At 36.8% G+C, this 18,397-nt stretch overlaps 2 protein-coding genes across 4 annotated transcripts in view; one reads left to right on the forward strand and one right to left on the reverse strand.

Moving 5' to 3' along the window:
* PHKA2 (phosphorylase kinase regulatory subunit alpha 2) overlaps positions 1–8,139 on the forward strand; it is a 106,098-nt gene extending 97,959 nt beyond the window's left edge. Inside the window, exon 35 of the transcript XR_003375342.2 lies at positions 7,961–8,139. The gene's annotated coding sequence lies outside the window, so the exon portion shown is untranslated. The remainder of the gene's footprint in view (positions 1–7,960) is intronic.
* PPEF1 (protein phosphatase with EF-hand domain 1) overlaps positions 962–18,397 on the reverse strand; it is a 50,358-nt gene continuing 32,922 nt past the window's right edge. For all 3 annotated transcript variants that reach the window (XM_087938260.1, XM_026714295.2, XM_087938261.1), the window contains 5 exons: positions 17,696–17,838; positions 13,005–13,111; positions 8,037–8,200; positions 6,886–6,970; positions 962–1,517 (listed from right to left, as the gene is read on the reverse strand). In XM_087938260.1, coding sequence (XP_087794386.1) covers positions 1,321–1,517; positions 6,886–6,970; positions 8,037–8,200; positions 13,005–13,111; positions 17,696–17,838 — 696 coding nt within the window. In that variant the 3' untranslated portion in view covers positions 962–1,320. The remainder of the gene's footprint in view (positions 1,518–6,885; positions 6,971–8,036; positions 8,201–13,004; positions 13,112–17,695; positions 17,839–18,397) is intronic.

Below are 18,397 nucleotides of genomic sequence, written 5' to 3' on the forward strand. Positions count from 1 at the left end.
ATGAAGATAAGCTTAAACTTAATGAATTAACAGGAATTGGGATGCATTTTTCTCTGTTTGATATGTGCAACTGAAAGAAAAGTTTAACCCAAAATTTGAAAATGTATTTTTTTTACATATATATTAAGTAATTCTTAAAGTAAGCAAAAGATATTGAAAATGTATTTGAGAACACTTGTATTAAGAGAAAGGTAAATAAAATGATGTACTGGTTTAAAGAAAAAATCTGTATGTTAAAAAGGATGTTTATAAAAGAAAAAATATTCTATAAGGGTAGTTTGGAGGCAGGGATCTAAATGCAATACTGAAGTTTAAAGTTTGTATGTTAAGTAGTCAAAGAAAAAGATGTATTGGAAAGTTTTGATTTTTTTAAAAAAGTGATTTTTTAAAAAAGTTTAGTATTTTGAAGGGAAAAAAGGGTGAAAAATGTTTTTTCTCCCTTTTTTCAGTAAGGTCAAAGAATTTGAAATAAATTTTGTAAATAAAAATGGTGACAATTCACAAAGATTACTAGGCGCAAATAAAAATGCACATTATTTCTATAGCAAGGAAGATAAATCAGGAATGGTTAAATTGATTTATTTTATTTAAAGAGGAAAATATTTTTCTTATTTGGATATCACTTCTGGAATTTGTGTCTGTGAAGGAAAAAAAATGAAACTTTTACTTTGGTTTTGTTGATTAGAAAGATTTGTTGTTATAGAAATGGCTAGTTATATATTAATGTGTAAAAGCAAAAAGTTGAGGTTGGAGTGTGTTTATCTTGTACTATGCTAAGAGTTGGAAGTCAATGCTTCTTTTCTTTCTTTTTCTCTTTCTCCTTGTACCTCAGCACCCCTTTTCCCTGCTCCTTTCCCTCCCTTAATTTCCTATTTTCTTTCCTTTGTATTTTATACAATAAAATAAATATGATAAATTATTTTTAAAAATCACATCATAAGAACACACAAGGAGAACTGTATGAAGGTGATACAATGTCAGTTTATGACTCTTCAGAGAAGTATACAGGTAAGATGCCCATGGTTCATAACTCTTTGCTAAGCATTATTTCAACAGCATGAGTAATGTTTGTGCTAAGAATTATGGAAGTTTAAAATCAATACATCTTGAAGACACCAGCTTAGGAAAAACAATAAATATGTTCTGCAACTTGTATAAGAAAAATCTATTTATGAAGAAGAGTTTCAAAAGAATAAAATTAAAATATGACATTGTTTAAATCACTTGACCAGTCTATATTTTTATTTCTCATTAACAAATTTGCCATGTTTTATAAAACATAAATACATAAAGAAGGGTTTTCTCCAACTAGTTGGTTCTTCAAGAAGGCTGATCATTGTAACTGAATTTATGTACTATACGGAAAGCCTCCAGAAATTCATTGAAGTCAATACTACCGTCTTTATTAAAATCCATGGTGCGAGCTAAACTGTCAATGGATTCATCACTCACATCATTCTTCACATGTGCATTGAAGAGTTTCCATGTTTGGCGAAATTCATCAGCAGAAATAAGGCCTAAACAAAGGGGAAACTAGTGTTACAAAAAGCACTGTGAATTTACATAAAGGGTCTATATACTGTATGTTAGTTCTGTAGGAGAATGCACTTAGAAATGGGGAATCTGAAGAAAACAATGTAGAACTTGAAGCTACAACAGTTGTACATGTTACTGGTTTATGCCTAGTGTGATTTCAAAAGCTGTTTTTAGACTTTAAAAGTATAAAAAGCATAGGACCTTAGCACTGTAGCAATAGCACTTAGACTTATATACTGTTTCATGGTGCTTTACAAACCTAGAATCCATATGAGTCAATATAAAAGGGAAAAAATGACATTGCTATAGGCATATACTACAGGCCACTCAACCAAGCAGAACAAATAGATGAACTGTTTGCTAATCAATTAACAAATGTATGTAGGAAACATACCACAGTAATAATGGGAGACTTTAACTATCCTGATATCAACTGGGAGACACACTCTCCAGCAAGTGGGAAATAGAACAGATTTCTAAACAACTTAGCTGACAACTTTGTCATCCAAAAGGTAAAGGAGGGGACTAGAGGAAAAGCTACACTGGACCTAATTCCTATTAATAAAGAAGAGATAGAGGGAGTTGAAATTGCCAGAACCTTGGGCGAGAGTGACCACGTCATAGTGGAATTCAATATAATACAAATACAAGCAATAGAATATAATCCAATCAGTGTCTTAACCTTTAAAAGAGCTAATTTTAACGAACTCAGAGCCTAAGCAAAATTTCATGGATAAAAAATCCTAAAGGGGAAAACAATTCAAGAAACATGGGAAACACTGAAAAATATGTTCATAAAAGCCCACCCCAACACAATACCACTGAAAAAGAAAAACAAGAAATCCAAGTACACTTAAGCATGGTTGCACAAAGATCTCTCTGACAAACTGAAATACAAAAAGTATAAGTACAAAAATATGGAAAGAGGGACACATAGCTAAGGCAGAATATCAGCAGATAGCCAGAATCTGCAAAGATGAAATGAGGAAAGCAAAGGTTCAGAATTAATAAAGATTTCCAACAAAAGTCAAAGATAATAAAAAGTTTCTTTCAACATATAAATAGCAAGAAAAACATCAATGGAACAGCCAGTCCACTAAAGAGAGAAGATGGCAAGGAAGTAATAGGCAGTAAAGAGAAAGCAGAGCTGCTTAACTCATTCTTTGCATCAGTCTTCACACAAAAAGAAACTATAGCCCAACTTACCAAAAGCATACCAGTAAAAGATAGACTAGAAATAAAAATTAAAATAAACAAAAAAATAGTAAGAAAACACCTGTCTGACCTTAATGAATATAAATCACTGGGTCCTTATGGATTACATAAATTTGCCAGTTCTGAAGGAGCTGGCAAATGTTATCTCAGAACCATTGTATCATATCTTTAAAAAAGCTTGGAGCCCTGACACTAAGCTGGCAAGAATAACACCTCAGAAGCTCAGGATCCAAAAAGATCTTGACAGACTTGAACAATGGGTCCTATCCAACAAAATGAAATTTAATGTGAAGCAATTAAAAAAACAAAAAAACAAAGGTTCAAATGTATTTGAATGTTAGTGACTCAACTGGTAGTTGGACTGTTCGTTTGAGCCTCTGAGGTTTGCAATTTGGTTGTAAATGTTTTGTCACCATTCAAGAAGACATCATCAGCGTGCTTTGAATTGTGCTCATCTGTCAGAACTTTGGCCTTTAAATATTTTTTTATGTGATGCAAATTAGTATTAGTATTTTTGTTCATCTACTTCTAGTTGTGATTTGATTTCAGACTGATTGATTGGCTGGCTGTTGTTATTCAGATGTAGTCTTGTGAACTGATGGGTTATTATTTTGTTGCTGCATAGTGGGATGCTTGTTTGTTCATTTTAAATGCTATTTTTGGGATCACGGTTGATGTAGTTCTTTTATTCTCAGCGATTGGTAGACTGGATTGATGTGTCTCTTTATTAACTTATTGGTGGAAAATCAGACTTCAAGGAATTCTCTTTCTCTCCTTGATTTTGCCTGGATTATAATTGTGGCCCTGGTTAGTTCTGAATCTTTGTGGACTGACATGAGGGATAGTGGGTCATGTATTTTGGTAGCCAGGAAGTATTTGTGAAGTCTGATAGCTTTCTTCCTGTTTGGCCAACATCGTTCTTTTCACAGTTGCTGCACTGGATTTAATATATGATGCCTGATCTTTGGTTAGTTTCTGTCTGCTCTTTTGGTTTTCACAGGGTCTGTCTAAGAGTTGAGGTTGGTTTGTGAGTTACCACGAGATCATGTTGATGCAGTAATTTTGCTGTCATTTCTGAATTATTCTGTATGTGGGGGCGATGATTCATCTGGTCGTTGTTGCTCTTGTTGTAGTTGTTATATTACTTTGAGTGTTTATATTGTAGGTAGACATCTCTGGATGAAGTTTTGTGGGTATCCGTTTCTCTCAAAAGCTTTACATGTGTTTTTGTTCTGCTGATCTGGTCTCTTTGGTGTTCAAATAGGATTTTGCTCTCCCAAAAAGTGTTCTGATGCAGCTTTGTTTATGGCATTTTGGGTGGTTGCTGTGGAGGTTGAGGATTTGATCTGTATGTGTTGCCTTCCTGTATACAGATGTTAGAAGTTAGCCATTCATGGTTCTGGTTACAAGGATATCAAGGAATGGCAATTTGTTATCATTCTTGGTTTCTATTGTAAATCAGATATCTGTGAAGACATTGATCACTTGGTAGGTTTGATTGACCTGATTGCATTTGATGATCACAAAGGTGTTGTCAATATAACATACCCATATTCTTGGGATTTATTTGTGGAAGTACAATTTCCTCAATCTTTTGCATGATAACTTCTGTGGCTAGGCCAAATATAGGAGATCCCATTGGCAATCCCTTCAGTTCATCGATCTCTCCATCAAATCTGAAATAGGTAGTTAAGCATAGTTGGAGGAGTTCACATACGCTTTCTGTTATGAGTGGTTCTCTTGGTGGCTGTGTGTTGTCCAGTAGTTCTTTGATTAGGCCGATTACTAGTTTCAGATCTACTGATAATGTAGTATTACTAGTTTCAGATCTACTGATAATGTAGTAAATAATGTAGTATCATCAAATGATATCATTATTTTGTCTTTGTCAGTATGTAGGAGTTTGAATTGTCCAGGAATTGAATGGCATTGTTTATAGAATATTGGGAATCATCAATTAGGTACATTAGGCATTTCCACATTTCTTTCGGAAGGGTGTAAGTGGGTGTGCCAGGGAGTGAGACAGTCTGAGTGGGGTGTTTTCTTTGTGCACTTTCGTGTTATGTTTGAATCAGTTGCTTTCATTCTTTAACATTCTTCTTTGGTAATTTGATTTAATTCTTGCAATGTTTTTTTAGGGTTTTATTGATCTTGTTGGTCCGCTTCACAGTTGTGTCAGTGCTGAAGCATCTGTAGGTGGATGGGTCCTGTAGGAGTTGCTTGGCCTTTTCTATGTAGTCAGCTATGTCTAGTAAGACTATCATCCAACATTTGTTGGTTGGTAGTATGACAATATTGTTATCAATTTGGGGGATTTCATTGCCTGTTGTTCCTGTTTTGTAAAGATGCTGGAGTTTTGTTCTGGCATATTTGTTGTTGGGCTTCTTTGCTAAGGTCTTTCAATTTTAGGGCATTTTCTAGGCTTGTTAGGAATTCTGTAGTTGAAGATCATGTGGTTGAAGATGAGTCCCTTTATCAGGACTTGTTTTTCCTCAACTTTGAGTTGTCAGTTGGATAGGTTCTTAATCCAAGCTTGTTTGTTGTTGTGAGAGTTGTTAACTGTTAGTCTGGATAGCTTGCTTTGCAGGGCAGTATGCTTCTTTTCTCTTGTATTTGTTGTTCTGTGATCGATTGCTGTGTTCAAACTTTGCGTAAGTTGTGGTCCAATGGTATTACTGCATAAGAACTTTTGCTCAGTGAGGCACTTTGTATATTTGTTGAGATGATTGTGAGTATCTGTTATCATCAGTTGGATCATGTGTTTACCACTCTGTCTTGCTGTTGTCCATGCTGCTGGATGATTAATTGGTGGTCTGTAACCCTTCAAGAAAGTATGTTTCAATGTAGGCAGAATATTTACTCAGGTGTGGATGCTTCTCTGCAGATAAAGGTCTCCCAATGATGAGCGGCATTGAGCTTTGAACACCCAAAGGTGGTTGAAATCTTTTCTTTTATATATACTGAGAGCATTTGCACCAAGACAAATTCCTTGTGCGTCCAATGACCCTTGGCCAATAAAGAATTCTATTCTATTCTATTCTATTCTATTCTATTCTATTCTATTCTATTCTATTCTATTCTCTACTCTACTTTACTCTACTTTAAATGTATTTGACAGACTAATACTAATTTGCAACACACAGACAGTACTAAAACCAAAGACTATTTCTCAGTAACAACAGCCAGCCAATCAAACAGTCTGAAATCAGACCATGACTCAGAAGTAGCTGAACAAACAACACCCATACTAATTTGCATCATATAAAAAGTTATTTAAAGACCAGTGTTTTGACAGATGAGCACAATTCAAAGTGCACTGACAACGTCTCCTCAAATGGTGATTAAACATCTGCAACCAAATTGCCAAGCTTGGAGCTCAGACCAACAGCACAAAACCAAATGTAGATGTACAGATTAGGTGAAACCTGGCTCAAAAACAGTTAACACTGAAAGGGACTTTGGAGTCCTAGTGGATGATCATTTAAACATGAATCAGTAGTGTGTATCAGCAGCCAAAAAGCTAATACGATCCTTGGTTGTATAAATAGAGGCATAGAATCAAAATCACATGCAATATTAGTACCGCTTTATAAAGGTTTAGTAAGGCCACAGGTGGAATACTGCATCCAGTTATGATTACCACATTACAAAAAAGATGTTGAGATTTAGGAAAAAGTACAAAGAAGAGCAACTAAGACAATTAAAGGCCTGGAGACTAAAACACATGAAGAACAGTTGCAGGATTTGGGTTTGGCTAGTCTAGAGAAAAGAAGGCCTAGAGGGGACATGATAACAGTATTCCAGTATTTGAGAGGTTGCCACAAAGAGAGGGGTTCAATTTATTTTGCAAAGCACTAGAGGGCAGGACAAGAAACAATGGATGGAAACTAATCAAGGAGAGAAGCAACTTGGAATTAAGGAGAAACTTCCTAACAGCGAGGACAATTAACCAGTGGAACCGCTTGCCTTCAGATGTTGTGGGTGCTTCATCACTGGAGGTTTTTAGAAGAGACTGGACTGTCTGAAATGGTATAACAGAAGAGGCTAGACTCAAAGACCTCTAAGGTTCCTTCCAGCTCTATTCTGATTCTGATCCTATGGCATTATTTTTAGAAAGCTAAAGTTTTAACATACCAGAATGGTCTTGGTCAATCATATTAAAGATAATCTCCAAATCAGCTTTATATCTATACAGAGTTTCCACCAAATATGGCTGAACCTAAAATAAGATAGAGATTGAGAAAGAGGGGGAGAATGAGACAGATTAGAAATCATATAATACCTAGTTTATGGTTGAAATCACAATACCACAAACTATTTTATATCTTGTAAAACATATATTTTAAAATACAATTTATTCCATGGAAATCCAACATCTAGAATCTAAATTCTAAAGGATTTTAATTTAAAATTTAATTGCAAGGAAGATATGCATTATCCTAATAAAGCTTCCAGGTTAAACTTTTAATGTAGATATTTATCCACTGCTAATTTTGCCACTTTTTTAGCCTTCATATTTCAAAAGAAAATTCTCTTAAGGAAGAAACTAATGAGATGCTATTAATTAGTAATGCTAGTAGTTATTTTCTCATGCATACACTAAGAGTCACATTACACAATTGTGTCTTCAAGTTTCTAAATAAAATTAATAGTATTATATAAAGCATTTTAACAATGCTGTCAGTTCAGCCATTTCCTAAATTAAGGTGTACAACCTAGGCCTCAAGACTGAGGATCACTACTGTGTCATTTAAAGACCATCCAAATATTTTTTAAAATAATTTCTAAAGTGACCAGAGAAAAAACTATTGAGCATATTAGCAGTCCTGCAGTGGTCTGAAAAGTCAACATGTACTTGAATAAGCATTATATACCATTATATACCCACTGAAAGACCACTTTAAAATTTGGACTGTATATTAATGTATCCACACATTTTGTGATTGTTAAATGTACTGATTTAAATACTGATAATTGAATGTTTAATATTGCAACATACAAAACAAGATCAGCTTTTATCAGTATGATAAGCATATGTGTTTGAGTTTCCTTTTTTATTGCGTATGCATAAACATGAAGGGTATGATCACAGTAACTATATTTAATATCTATATTTAAATAAATATACTTAAATTTAATTAAATGAAATAATATCATTTTCCCTTCTATCTCTGCATGCTATTTTGTCCTGCCTGCCTCTCTATGGAAGGTTCAGCCTATTATTCAAAATGAAGTTCAGAGCCTTTGAAAAAAAAGTTGATCATCCTTGTTCCAAATCACCTCACCTCTTTGATGGGCAGTATGATTTCTAAATTGTCAAAACATGAAAGATATTCCACACTTCCATCCGGAGCCAGGCAAACTAGTCGAGAACGGAGAGTTCTCCAGGGTATGTCAAGATGCAGAACCGATTCCATAGCAGAAGCCCATTGGCCAAGAGAAATCCTTCCTGTTAAAAAGTGAAAAGTATTTTATGTTTCAGAGGAAGCTCCCTATGAAAAGATGTGAAATTCTACAGAGGAATTATTGAGTCTGTCATCTGCACCTCTATAACTATCTGGTTTGGTTCTGCAACCCAACAGGACAGACACAGACTTCAGAGGATAATTAGGACTGCAAAAAACACAATTTCTACCCACCTGCCTTCAGTCGAGGACCTGTATACTGCATGAGTCAAAAAGAGGGCTGTGAAAATATTTGCAGACCTCTCACATCCAGAACATAAACCATTACAACTCCTACCCTCAAAACGACGCTATAGAGCACTGCACACCAGAACAACTAGACACAAGAAGAGTTTTTTCCAAATGCCATCACTCTGCTAAACAAACACTGTCCAACTATTTACAAAGTATGCACTACTATTACTATTAATCTTCTCATCACTCTTTATTGCCCATCCCCTCCCACTTGTGACTGTATGAATGTAACTTTGTCGCGTGTATCATTACAATTTATATTGACTGTTTCCTAGTATGATTTGATTGTTTATTGTATCCTATGATTATTATTAAGCGTTGTACCTTAAGATTCTTGACTCTTGACAAATGTATATTTTCTTTTATGTACACTTGAGAGCATTTGCACCAAGACAAATTCCTTTGTGTCCAATCACACTTGGCCAATAAAGAATTCTATTCTATTCTATTCTATTCTATTCTACTCTACTCTACTCTACTCTACTCTACTCTATTTTTATTTATCAAGCCACAACCCCTTCTAATTTCAATTGAAACATCATTGCAGGTATTGTGGCATTGAAATTTCAATAAACTAACTTACAGGGTTACTTTTTAATAAAAACTGGCCAAATATAGTGCGCAGCTTCTAAATGTGGACCAACTCCCAGAATACCCTAACCAGACATGTTCACTGGGGAATTCTGGGAGTTGAAGTCCACATATATCAAACTGGTTGAGATTGAAAATCACTGTTCTAAAGACTGGTCCACCAGACTCTCCTCCCAACCTCTCACACACATTCTACCAGCTTCTGGTAGAGCTTATGAAGTACACTATGTAGAATATATTATAGAGAAGGGTGATCAACCTATAGATTGTAGGTATCTTGTTTGCACCACATCTCATCACATCATTGAAATTTGGTGGGGAAACATTTACATTTCAGCACTGAGTTTTAATTTGCTTTTGTTTTTTTTCCTTTTCAACCTGAAAAATCAGAAATTTATCAAATGAATGAAAGGTGGGCAGATTTCAACTTATGTGTATCTGTGTAATTGTTCGGGGGGGGGTGTATGAAAAAAAAGTGGCTGGTTTCTAACTTGGGCGTAAGATTCAAGTTAGGAATGTTAATTGGATTTTAACAGTTTTCAGTCTCCCAGTCCCATTCTTCCACCCGCTCACCCTGCTTAACCATTCCTGGGGGGAGAGTGGCAAAAATCTGGCTTCTCAAATGTTACCTGTTCCTGGTATTATTTGAGGAATGAGAAGAAAAAATAGAAACTTTGATAATTATAAGCTCACAATTACTCCTCTTAGAATCACATCTCATCTTTAGCTTATTGTCTGCATGCTTTTCTCCATTCTCTATTGCTCATGTCCCCCAACCTCTCTACATGAGAAGCTTTGGAGGCTACAGAAGAAAGAGAGGAAACAAACTTTGCCATAGACAAAACCTTAACCTACTTTTGAAATGTGAGCCTGGGAATAATAACAGAATCAATTCCATCCTATGTATTCTAGAGGGAAATTATTTGTCATTGAAGGGATTCTATATATTGAAGTAACAAATGCAACCATGGCAGGAAAACAGCACTTAAAAATAAATCAGTCGTGGATATATAATTTCATAATCTGAAGCATTGAAAACACAATATTATTTCATATACCATTGTCTCCTCTATTGTTTGGACTGTGAAACCTGCAGAAAGCCCTGCTCCCTGCAAATATTGCTTTTTCTTGGATACCAGTTGCTGTTCTGTACATTTGTGAGTTCATTAATAAGTTTACTAAGTTCATTAGTATGTTCATATAATTGGGTTTTGCAAATAATCACCCAGTTAATGGACAATCTATGATGGCATCTGCATGCTTTCCTAAAATTCCAATACTGACCCATGTAGATTCTTTGAGATACTAATATAACAATAGCAATCTTCGTTTAAAACCAGGAACAAGCACATATCTGGAAAAAAACTTATCTGAAAGTAGTATGGCACCAAAATTGGAGCATAGAAGAAGAACCTTGTTAGCTATATGCTCAATAGAAATATTCTATTTGCTCCTCCTGCAAATACATTTGGCAATACCATGCTTCTAGAGTGCCTCTTTCACACTATCAACATTCCTTCTCTGTAGAAGAATTAGACTTCAACTGCAGCTGTTAATTATCAGAGGTTTTTTTCCTATGTGGTAATTGGCAGTCTCAAGAGGGCTGCTGCGTATGCTTTTTCTTTTTTTGTTCATACGGAGATAATGAATTTATGTTTGATCTTTTTTCCCCCCCCATCAGCAGTCACAAAGTAGAGTGAAGCAACTTCCCTCAGTGGTACCATGCCAGGAGGAGGATTTGAAAGGCCAAGGAGGCAGCTCCGTCCTCTTTTTCTTTTTCTCTTTTATAGGCATCATTATATGTTAAAATTTGGCACAGCATGAATCTTGCAGTCATGGGCAACATCTTGATTCTTTGTACTCCCTTCCAATGATATCCCTGGCCATGAATGTCAAAAGGGAGGGAAGTAAAACTGGTATCTCATTTGTACAGCAAGATCTTTCTCCTTAGTGGGAGAAGCATCATGAATTCAGGTGTGCCACACACTTCTGAGTTTTGAAGATCTTCAACCTACTTAAATTACCTAAGATTTCAAGCCACTTTTACTCTATGATGTAAGTCACTCTAAAAATTCGGACATAAGATGAGAGGAGATACCTGTAATTTATTGATTTCTCATAATTTTCTAGGGGAAGCTATTATTTTAGGTTCACTCTGAGTCACTTAGGACAGTACTTACTAGGTTTCCTGACTCCTTTTATAAAAGGCAGGGAACCTCTAAAGCAGGGGTGTCAAATTTGATTGCATTGAGGGCCGTGTTTGACCTGGGGGGGTGGCCAGGGTGGGCGTGGCCAACTTGGTATCATTCATGTTGGGGGCACCTGTAATGGCCCGGGCAGGCCTGGAGGATCCTTCTGCAGCCCTCTGCCAGCAAAAACAGAGCCTGGGAGCCCAAGCTCTGTTTTCGCTGGTAGGGCACCACAGGCCAGTCCTTCACTATTTTGAAGATGACCCTGTGGGCCAGATCTAAGCAACCCACGGGCTGGCTCCGGCTACCGGGCCTTGAGTTTGACACCCCTGCTCTAAAGACCAGACTCTAAAATCGTAAGTATTAGCAGCAGTTCTTTGAAGCCCCAGAAAGAGCTTGCTTGGGTGGAAGAGAGAACTCTGGAAGATTATTTCAGTGTCTTATAAATGGCTGTTTGGGACTGGATATGTGTTGCCCCCTACAAGGAAAATCAGACAAAGTACCCGTGCCATGTCAGTACTACTTTTACTGTAACAGGATCTTGCAAATCTGAATATGCTTTTCTCCCCTCCCCTTTATCTTCCTAAAAACTAAAGAGAGGCTTGTCTGAGACTTTTTCTCAATTTTCTTCCTTGGTCCAAGCTTAGTCCCCTCTTATCTTCCTGTTGCCTGGATAAAGGCTCTTCTTCCTGTCCTGCAAGGTCAGTCCCTCCACAGAAAATTCATCCACATATATGTCTACAGCAGCTGTTTTGTCGGTATATCATGCCCCCAAATATTTTCTAGTTCTTTTGAAGGAAAGTCTCTACCTCTCATCTGATTTTATTCAGATTGTTATTAGAAACACAAGGTGGAAATAACCATTTTAAGCCATTAAATAGAGCCCTCTACACAGGGATCCCAATTAAAGCTGCCCAGGCAGACAGATCTCTCTCTAGTTCTGTCCTGAACACATCCAATGAATAGAAGACCACTGCTTTTCCAGGGAATTGTTTTCATGCCATTGAATTGTTCTTACTGTTAGGGAGATCTTTTTTCTAACGTTCAATTGAAATCTGACTTTCTGTAACTTTCATCCATTATTTCATATTCTGCATTCTGGGACAAGAGAGAACAGGTCTTAAAGTTCTCTATGATAATATTTCAAGTGTTTGAAGACCACTGTTATCCTTTTTCATAACTAAATATCCTTCCATCCCTTTTCATAGGACTTGGTTTTCAGTCCCTTGATTTCCTTGCCATCATCCTTTGAATATGACTCTGCATCCCTCTTAAAGGATGATTCTCTTTAAGAGGGATAGATAAATTACTTTCTTTGGTTTGGTAAATAAACTTATGTTAATACAACTAATGAGATACTAAGTTCTACTGCTAGGCATTAACTGTGGTCTGAAAAGGACATCCCACACTGGAAACATTGTCATTGGAATTCTTAAAAAAACAAGAATTACAGAGAAAAGATTGCATGAGTCATTTTGATCAGCCTCCAAGCTCATAGACTATTTTTGGGCCAGCAGTGTCCATTATTCTAAATAATTTGATATCACCTGTAAATTGCATCTTTACTCAATCTAGCTCATTTATGAATGATTCATTGTAGCATCTGTCCCATACAAATCTAGAATCTATTGCTTCTGGTCTTCTGTTATACAATTTGCTACTTTTACAGCTACTTGTCACATTTTCTTCCTGTAATGTGCAACATACAAAGTTACTTGTACATAAAAACACAATACTGACAAAAAAAAGGAAATATTTTTTCGAATCACATTACCTGTGCCAAGTGGATCATACTGGGTGAAAGCTGCAATGAGGTCTGATTTGTGGGTATAAAGTTTCTCTCGCAAACCCTTTAAAGCAGAAAGCTCAATAGCAGTCACTCTACAAAGAAATCATTAAACTGGACAATTAGAACAACAAAATCTCTTTACAAGTCCATGTCAGAGTACAGAATTTTAGGAATTCCCCTATGGAGAACAAAGAAAATACTTAAACATAATGGTAAACTGGAGTAATGCTGCATATCTAGTTAGAAAAATTGAAAAAAATAAACTTGCATTTGGGAAAACAACTGCATGAGTACCAATATAATCTCAATAGTTCTTGTAGTCAGAGTTTTATATCACCAATTTAGATTTTTTTATGTAGTTATAAACTAAAAAAAAAGGTGAAAAGGTGAGGAAATGTAAGCAAAGTGGCCAATCAGGAAAATATGTACATCCAACAGAGAGATGCTTACCATATTTACATATATGCAGTACAACCATGATAAGAATGAAACAAAGTATAAATAAGTAATAGCCATACTGGGTTAAATACAAATTGAGTTTGATGGTTATTAGCATTATTATCCTTCATTTCAGCTTTACCAGCAGTCCTACAAACAGTATTTTACCTTCATACTGCTAGAGCTGATCAATAGCAAGTTATGTGGAATGGAAGCAGGTGCAAGCAAAGGTGATAGCCATTGCTGGCAGCTAGGTCTGAAAAAGGTAGGAGAACCAAATTGCCTCTGGTATAAGTTAAAGGAACTCTTGGCTATCACTGGGATGTCAGTGAATTAAAATCATAGGTTGGCCCTTAATTCCAAGGCAGCCAGACATCAAGTACTATTTATTCTCCTTTAGTCCTCTCTGTGCAAGTCCACTATTATTCCACTCCTATAAATTAGGTGTAAATAGCAATGTAGAGAAGACTATGGTTCATGCTGTGGTTCATGGAATAGGCAATAGCATCACATCAGTTAATTCAAGAAGAAAAAAATAAAAGGGATGCATTACATCATATTTCTTGTAGCAACAGTATTAAAACTTATCTAACGTATATGCAATTCTCAACTTATGACCCCAATTGGGACCAGAATTTCCATTGCGAATCAAGACTATTGCAAGATCCAATCTGGGTCAGTCATGAGAACCAGAGGTTTACTCTTCCAAGCTTTTGAACTCATGCTGAATCCCATCTTCAGGGAACTTCTCTCTACCAGAATATGTGCTTTGGGCTATTTTATGAGTCATCTTTATGTGGTGCCTTCCTACCGATTGATTGGTGTGTTGATGGCTGCCCATTGATTATTGTTTCCTTGTGCTGCCAAGTCCTCAGCTCCTTAGTAACTGATAAGCTAGTGGTAAACCAGCACTCCTGTTGACTGACAACTCCTGTTGACTGTTTTCCAAACTAGGGAAATTCCCAGAATTTCCATTGTTGAGGAAGGTGGTTGTTAAGTACGTCATGCCCAATTTAAGGACATTTTTGCCACAGTTGTTAAGTGAATCATTGCAATTATCAAATGAATCATTTGATTTTGAAGTGAAACAGGCTTCCCCCATTGATTTTGTCAGAAACCAGCTGGAAAGATTTTAAATGGCGATCACATGAGCCCAGAATGCTACAACTGTCATAAATGCAGGCTGGGTGCCAACTGCCTGAAAATTGATCCCAGGACCATGGAGATGCTGCCATGGATATAAGTGTGAGGAATAGTTGTAAGTTGCAGTGGCACTTTTTTCAATGCCACTTGAACTTCAAACAGTCACTAAATGGTTGTAAATTCAGGACTACCTGTATAATTTGTTAGTAAAGACAGAAGCCACAGAGATTTCCCTCTTAACTAAGGCAGAATACCAGCAGATAGCCAGAATCTGCAAAGATGAAGTCAGGGAAGCAAAGGCTCAGAATGAACAAAAACTTGCAACAAAAGTCAAAGATAATTTAAATCGTTTCTTTCAACATATAAATAACAAGAAAAAAAATCAAGGAAGCAGTCAGTCCACTGAAGAGAGAAGACAGCAAGGAAGTAACAGACAGCACAGAGAAAGCAGAGCTCATAACTCATTCTTTGCATCAGTCTTCACACAAAAAGAAACTACAACCCATCCTACCAAAAACATAACTGTAAAAGACAGACTAGAAAGAAAAGTTAAAATAAGCAAAAAACCAATAAGAGAACACCTGTCTGAACTTGATGAATACTATCACCGGGACCTGATGGATGACATCCCAGATTTCTAAAGGGGCTGGCAGATGTTATCTCAGAACCACTGTACCACGTCTTCCAAAAAAAAAAAAGATTTTGGAGCACCAGGGAGCTACCAGAGGACTGGAAAAGAGCTAATGTGGTTCCCATCTTCAAAACAAAAAACCAAAATACGAGACCCAGGAAACTACAGACCGATCAGCCTAACATCAATACTCAAGAAGATACTGGAAAAGATAATCATAAAACATCTGAGAACATCTAGAAATGAGTAAAGTAATAAATGGAAGTCAGCATGGGTTTGTTAAAAACAGATCCTGACAAACCAATCTTATTTCATTATTTGACATAGTGACTTAATTAGTACAGCAGCTAAATGCTATGGACATAGTATACTTAGACTTTAGCAAGGCATTTGACAAGGGAGAACACAACCTACTTCTTCGTAAGCTAGAAAAAAGTGGGATAGATAATATCACTATCAGATGGATTTGTAACTGGCTGACAAACTGTATTCAACAAGTAGTCCTTAATGGTATTACATCTACATGAAGGGAAGTAAACAATGGGGTACCACAAGGTTCCATTTTGTGGCCCATACTCTTCAATATCTTCATAAATGACTTAAATGAGGAAATAGAAGGGGAACTCATCAAATATGCAGATGACACTAAGCTGGCAGGAATAGCTAACACCCAAGAAGATAGGCTCAAGATCCAGATGGATCTTAACAGACTTGAACACTGGGCTCTAACTAATGAAATGAAATTCAATGTATGCAAAAGTAAAGTCTTACACTTAGCCAAGAAACCCATCCAGTTTTGGTCACCACACTATAAAAAAGATGTTGAGACTCTAAAAAGAGTGCAGAGAATAGCAACAAAGATGATTAGGGGATGAAACTAAGACATATGAAGAACAGTTACAGGAACCGGACACGGCTAGTGAAGAAAAGGACCAGGGAAGACATGATAGCAGTGTTCCAATATTCGAAGGGCTGTCACAACCTATTTTCCAAAGCACCTGAAGGCCAGACAAGTAATAATGGATGGAAACTAATCAAGGAGAGGTGCAACCTAGAAATAAGGAGAAATTTTCTGACAGAAAAATCAACCAATGGAACAGATTTCCTCCAGAAGTGGGAGCTTCACCACTGAGAGCTTTCAAGAAGAGACTGGACTGCCATCTGTCAGAAATGGTATTGGGCAGGGGGGTTGGACTAGATGACCTACAAGGTCCCTTCCAACTGTTATTCTGTTCTGTTATCTGTTAACTGTTTCCCTCCCAGTGAAAAATACAGGGATATTATTCCATCGTTTCTTCTGCAGTTCTGTTCACTGTAATATTATTTTGAAAATACTGTTATTTCATGGTGTCTAACATGTTGAGTTACAAATGTCAGTAGAACATATCTGGAGAAGCAGAGTGCTACAAACAAGCGACACAGCTTCAAATTCTGTATTCCATCCAGCACTCCTTTTTTTAAAGCTAATGTTTATTTTGCTATCTCTCCCACTTCAATGTGCACTGGACCACCATTTACTCAACTACAGGTAATCTTTGCTTAACAATCACTCATTCAAAAACCATCCATACTTGTATTGGCGCTGACCAAATTTTAGTGACCCGAATCTCCAAAATAACAGTACCACCATGGTCTTGAGACTAAAATTCATGCACTTAGCATCCTTACAACCACGGAGCCACTTCAGCTCTCCCCACCCACATATCTCCCCCAATCTCTGTCCCTTTGGACACCCTCCACAGTAGCATTTCTTAACACCAATGGCCTTGGGACTGAGGATGAAGCGCTGTGACAAAGGCATGCATGGTATTAGTGACTTTGGGAAGAATGCCTGGTACAGCCAGGAGCTACTTCACATATGGCTAGACTGGGCATGCTGGGCTCACCAGCAGTGGGAGGAAGATGACAAAGGTCAGCTGGGCACAGCAGGGGTTGCAGGGCACAGGGTGGCAGGAAAGGTTGAGGCTTTATGCTAAGGACCTGGTGTGGATGGCTGCAGTGTGAGACTTGAGGCAGCATCCTCTACAGTGGTAGGGGTGAAGGTAAACTAGACACAATCCTTTATCTTACCAAGTCTCAGGGGTTAGGAAGGACCAAGCTGGGAATGACAGCTTGAATAGGTTCTCATCTAACAACTGGTGGGAACTGCCAGGATTACTATCACTAAGAAATTCAGTCATATGACTTCATAACTTATGGCCACATTGCTTGGCAACAGGAATTCAAGTCCAAATTGCCATTGTAACTCGAGAACTACTGTACTGTCTAAAAGAAATCATCTTCCAAAAGGAAAGGCATAGATTTGACTGCACTCATAAAACATCAGCTGATCATTTCTAATCCTTAGTAATGTTTTTAGCAAAGGCTGGTCCACCAGTAGTTACACTATAATATATAACAATTGTTCGTTTAGCATCCCAAATATGAATGTTTTTAAGCAATTGGTATACTTTTTTAGTTTTACCTCTGATGAAGTGTCTGCTTACGTGTAGATTTGCTGACTTGATACTGAACAAAATGAGGAATCACATCTGGATTTAGTTTGATGTAGGCACCACGATTGCTTCCTTCTTCATAGTAGTTTGAGGCAGAAAAAATAGTGATGACCTATTTGAAAAAGAACACAGCTATCACTTAAAATATAGTATGCTCAGAAACAGACTAGGCACAGGTGAACAAATGGCAGAATTAACCAAGCATTATGTTCTAATTCTATATACTGTGAGCAGTATATAAGTTGCTTTTTTCCATTGTTGAAAAAACAGTGTAAAAGAAGCTTACATAGCTGTGGCTTTGTATATATAAAAAGTGGGGAGGGGAACCTAGTTCTGAACACATCTTTTAATGTGTTTTGATACACACTTGAAGAGCCATGATAGCTCACGCCTACGGATCAAGAATGTAATTATAAATATCCATTTCCTTGTATATAAAGATTCTCCCTCAACAAACCATCCTACATTCTCAGTTTTGGAAGGGATTTTGTGTGTTTTGAAGGAAGGACAAAAAAACCCAAGAACATACCCGAAGTTATCCAAACTTCTAGCAGCTATGATGTTTCCCAATGCTTGGAAGAGGATAGAACAAAGAATGACAGAGTTATAGCATTTTTCTACAGAAGCAGAAAACTGATATAGCTGTTTGCCAATGGAACATTTTTCTCTTT

The sequence above is a fragment of the Pseudonaja textilis genome, chromosome 8, assembly GCF_049901715.1.
Source record: "Pseudonaja textilis isolate UNSWEBS1 chromosome 8, rPseTex1.2, whole genome shotgun sequence".
NCBI lineage: Eukaryota > Metazoa > Chordata > Lepidosauria > Squamata > Elapidae > Pseudonaja > Pseudonaja textilis.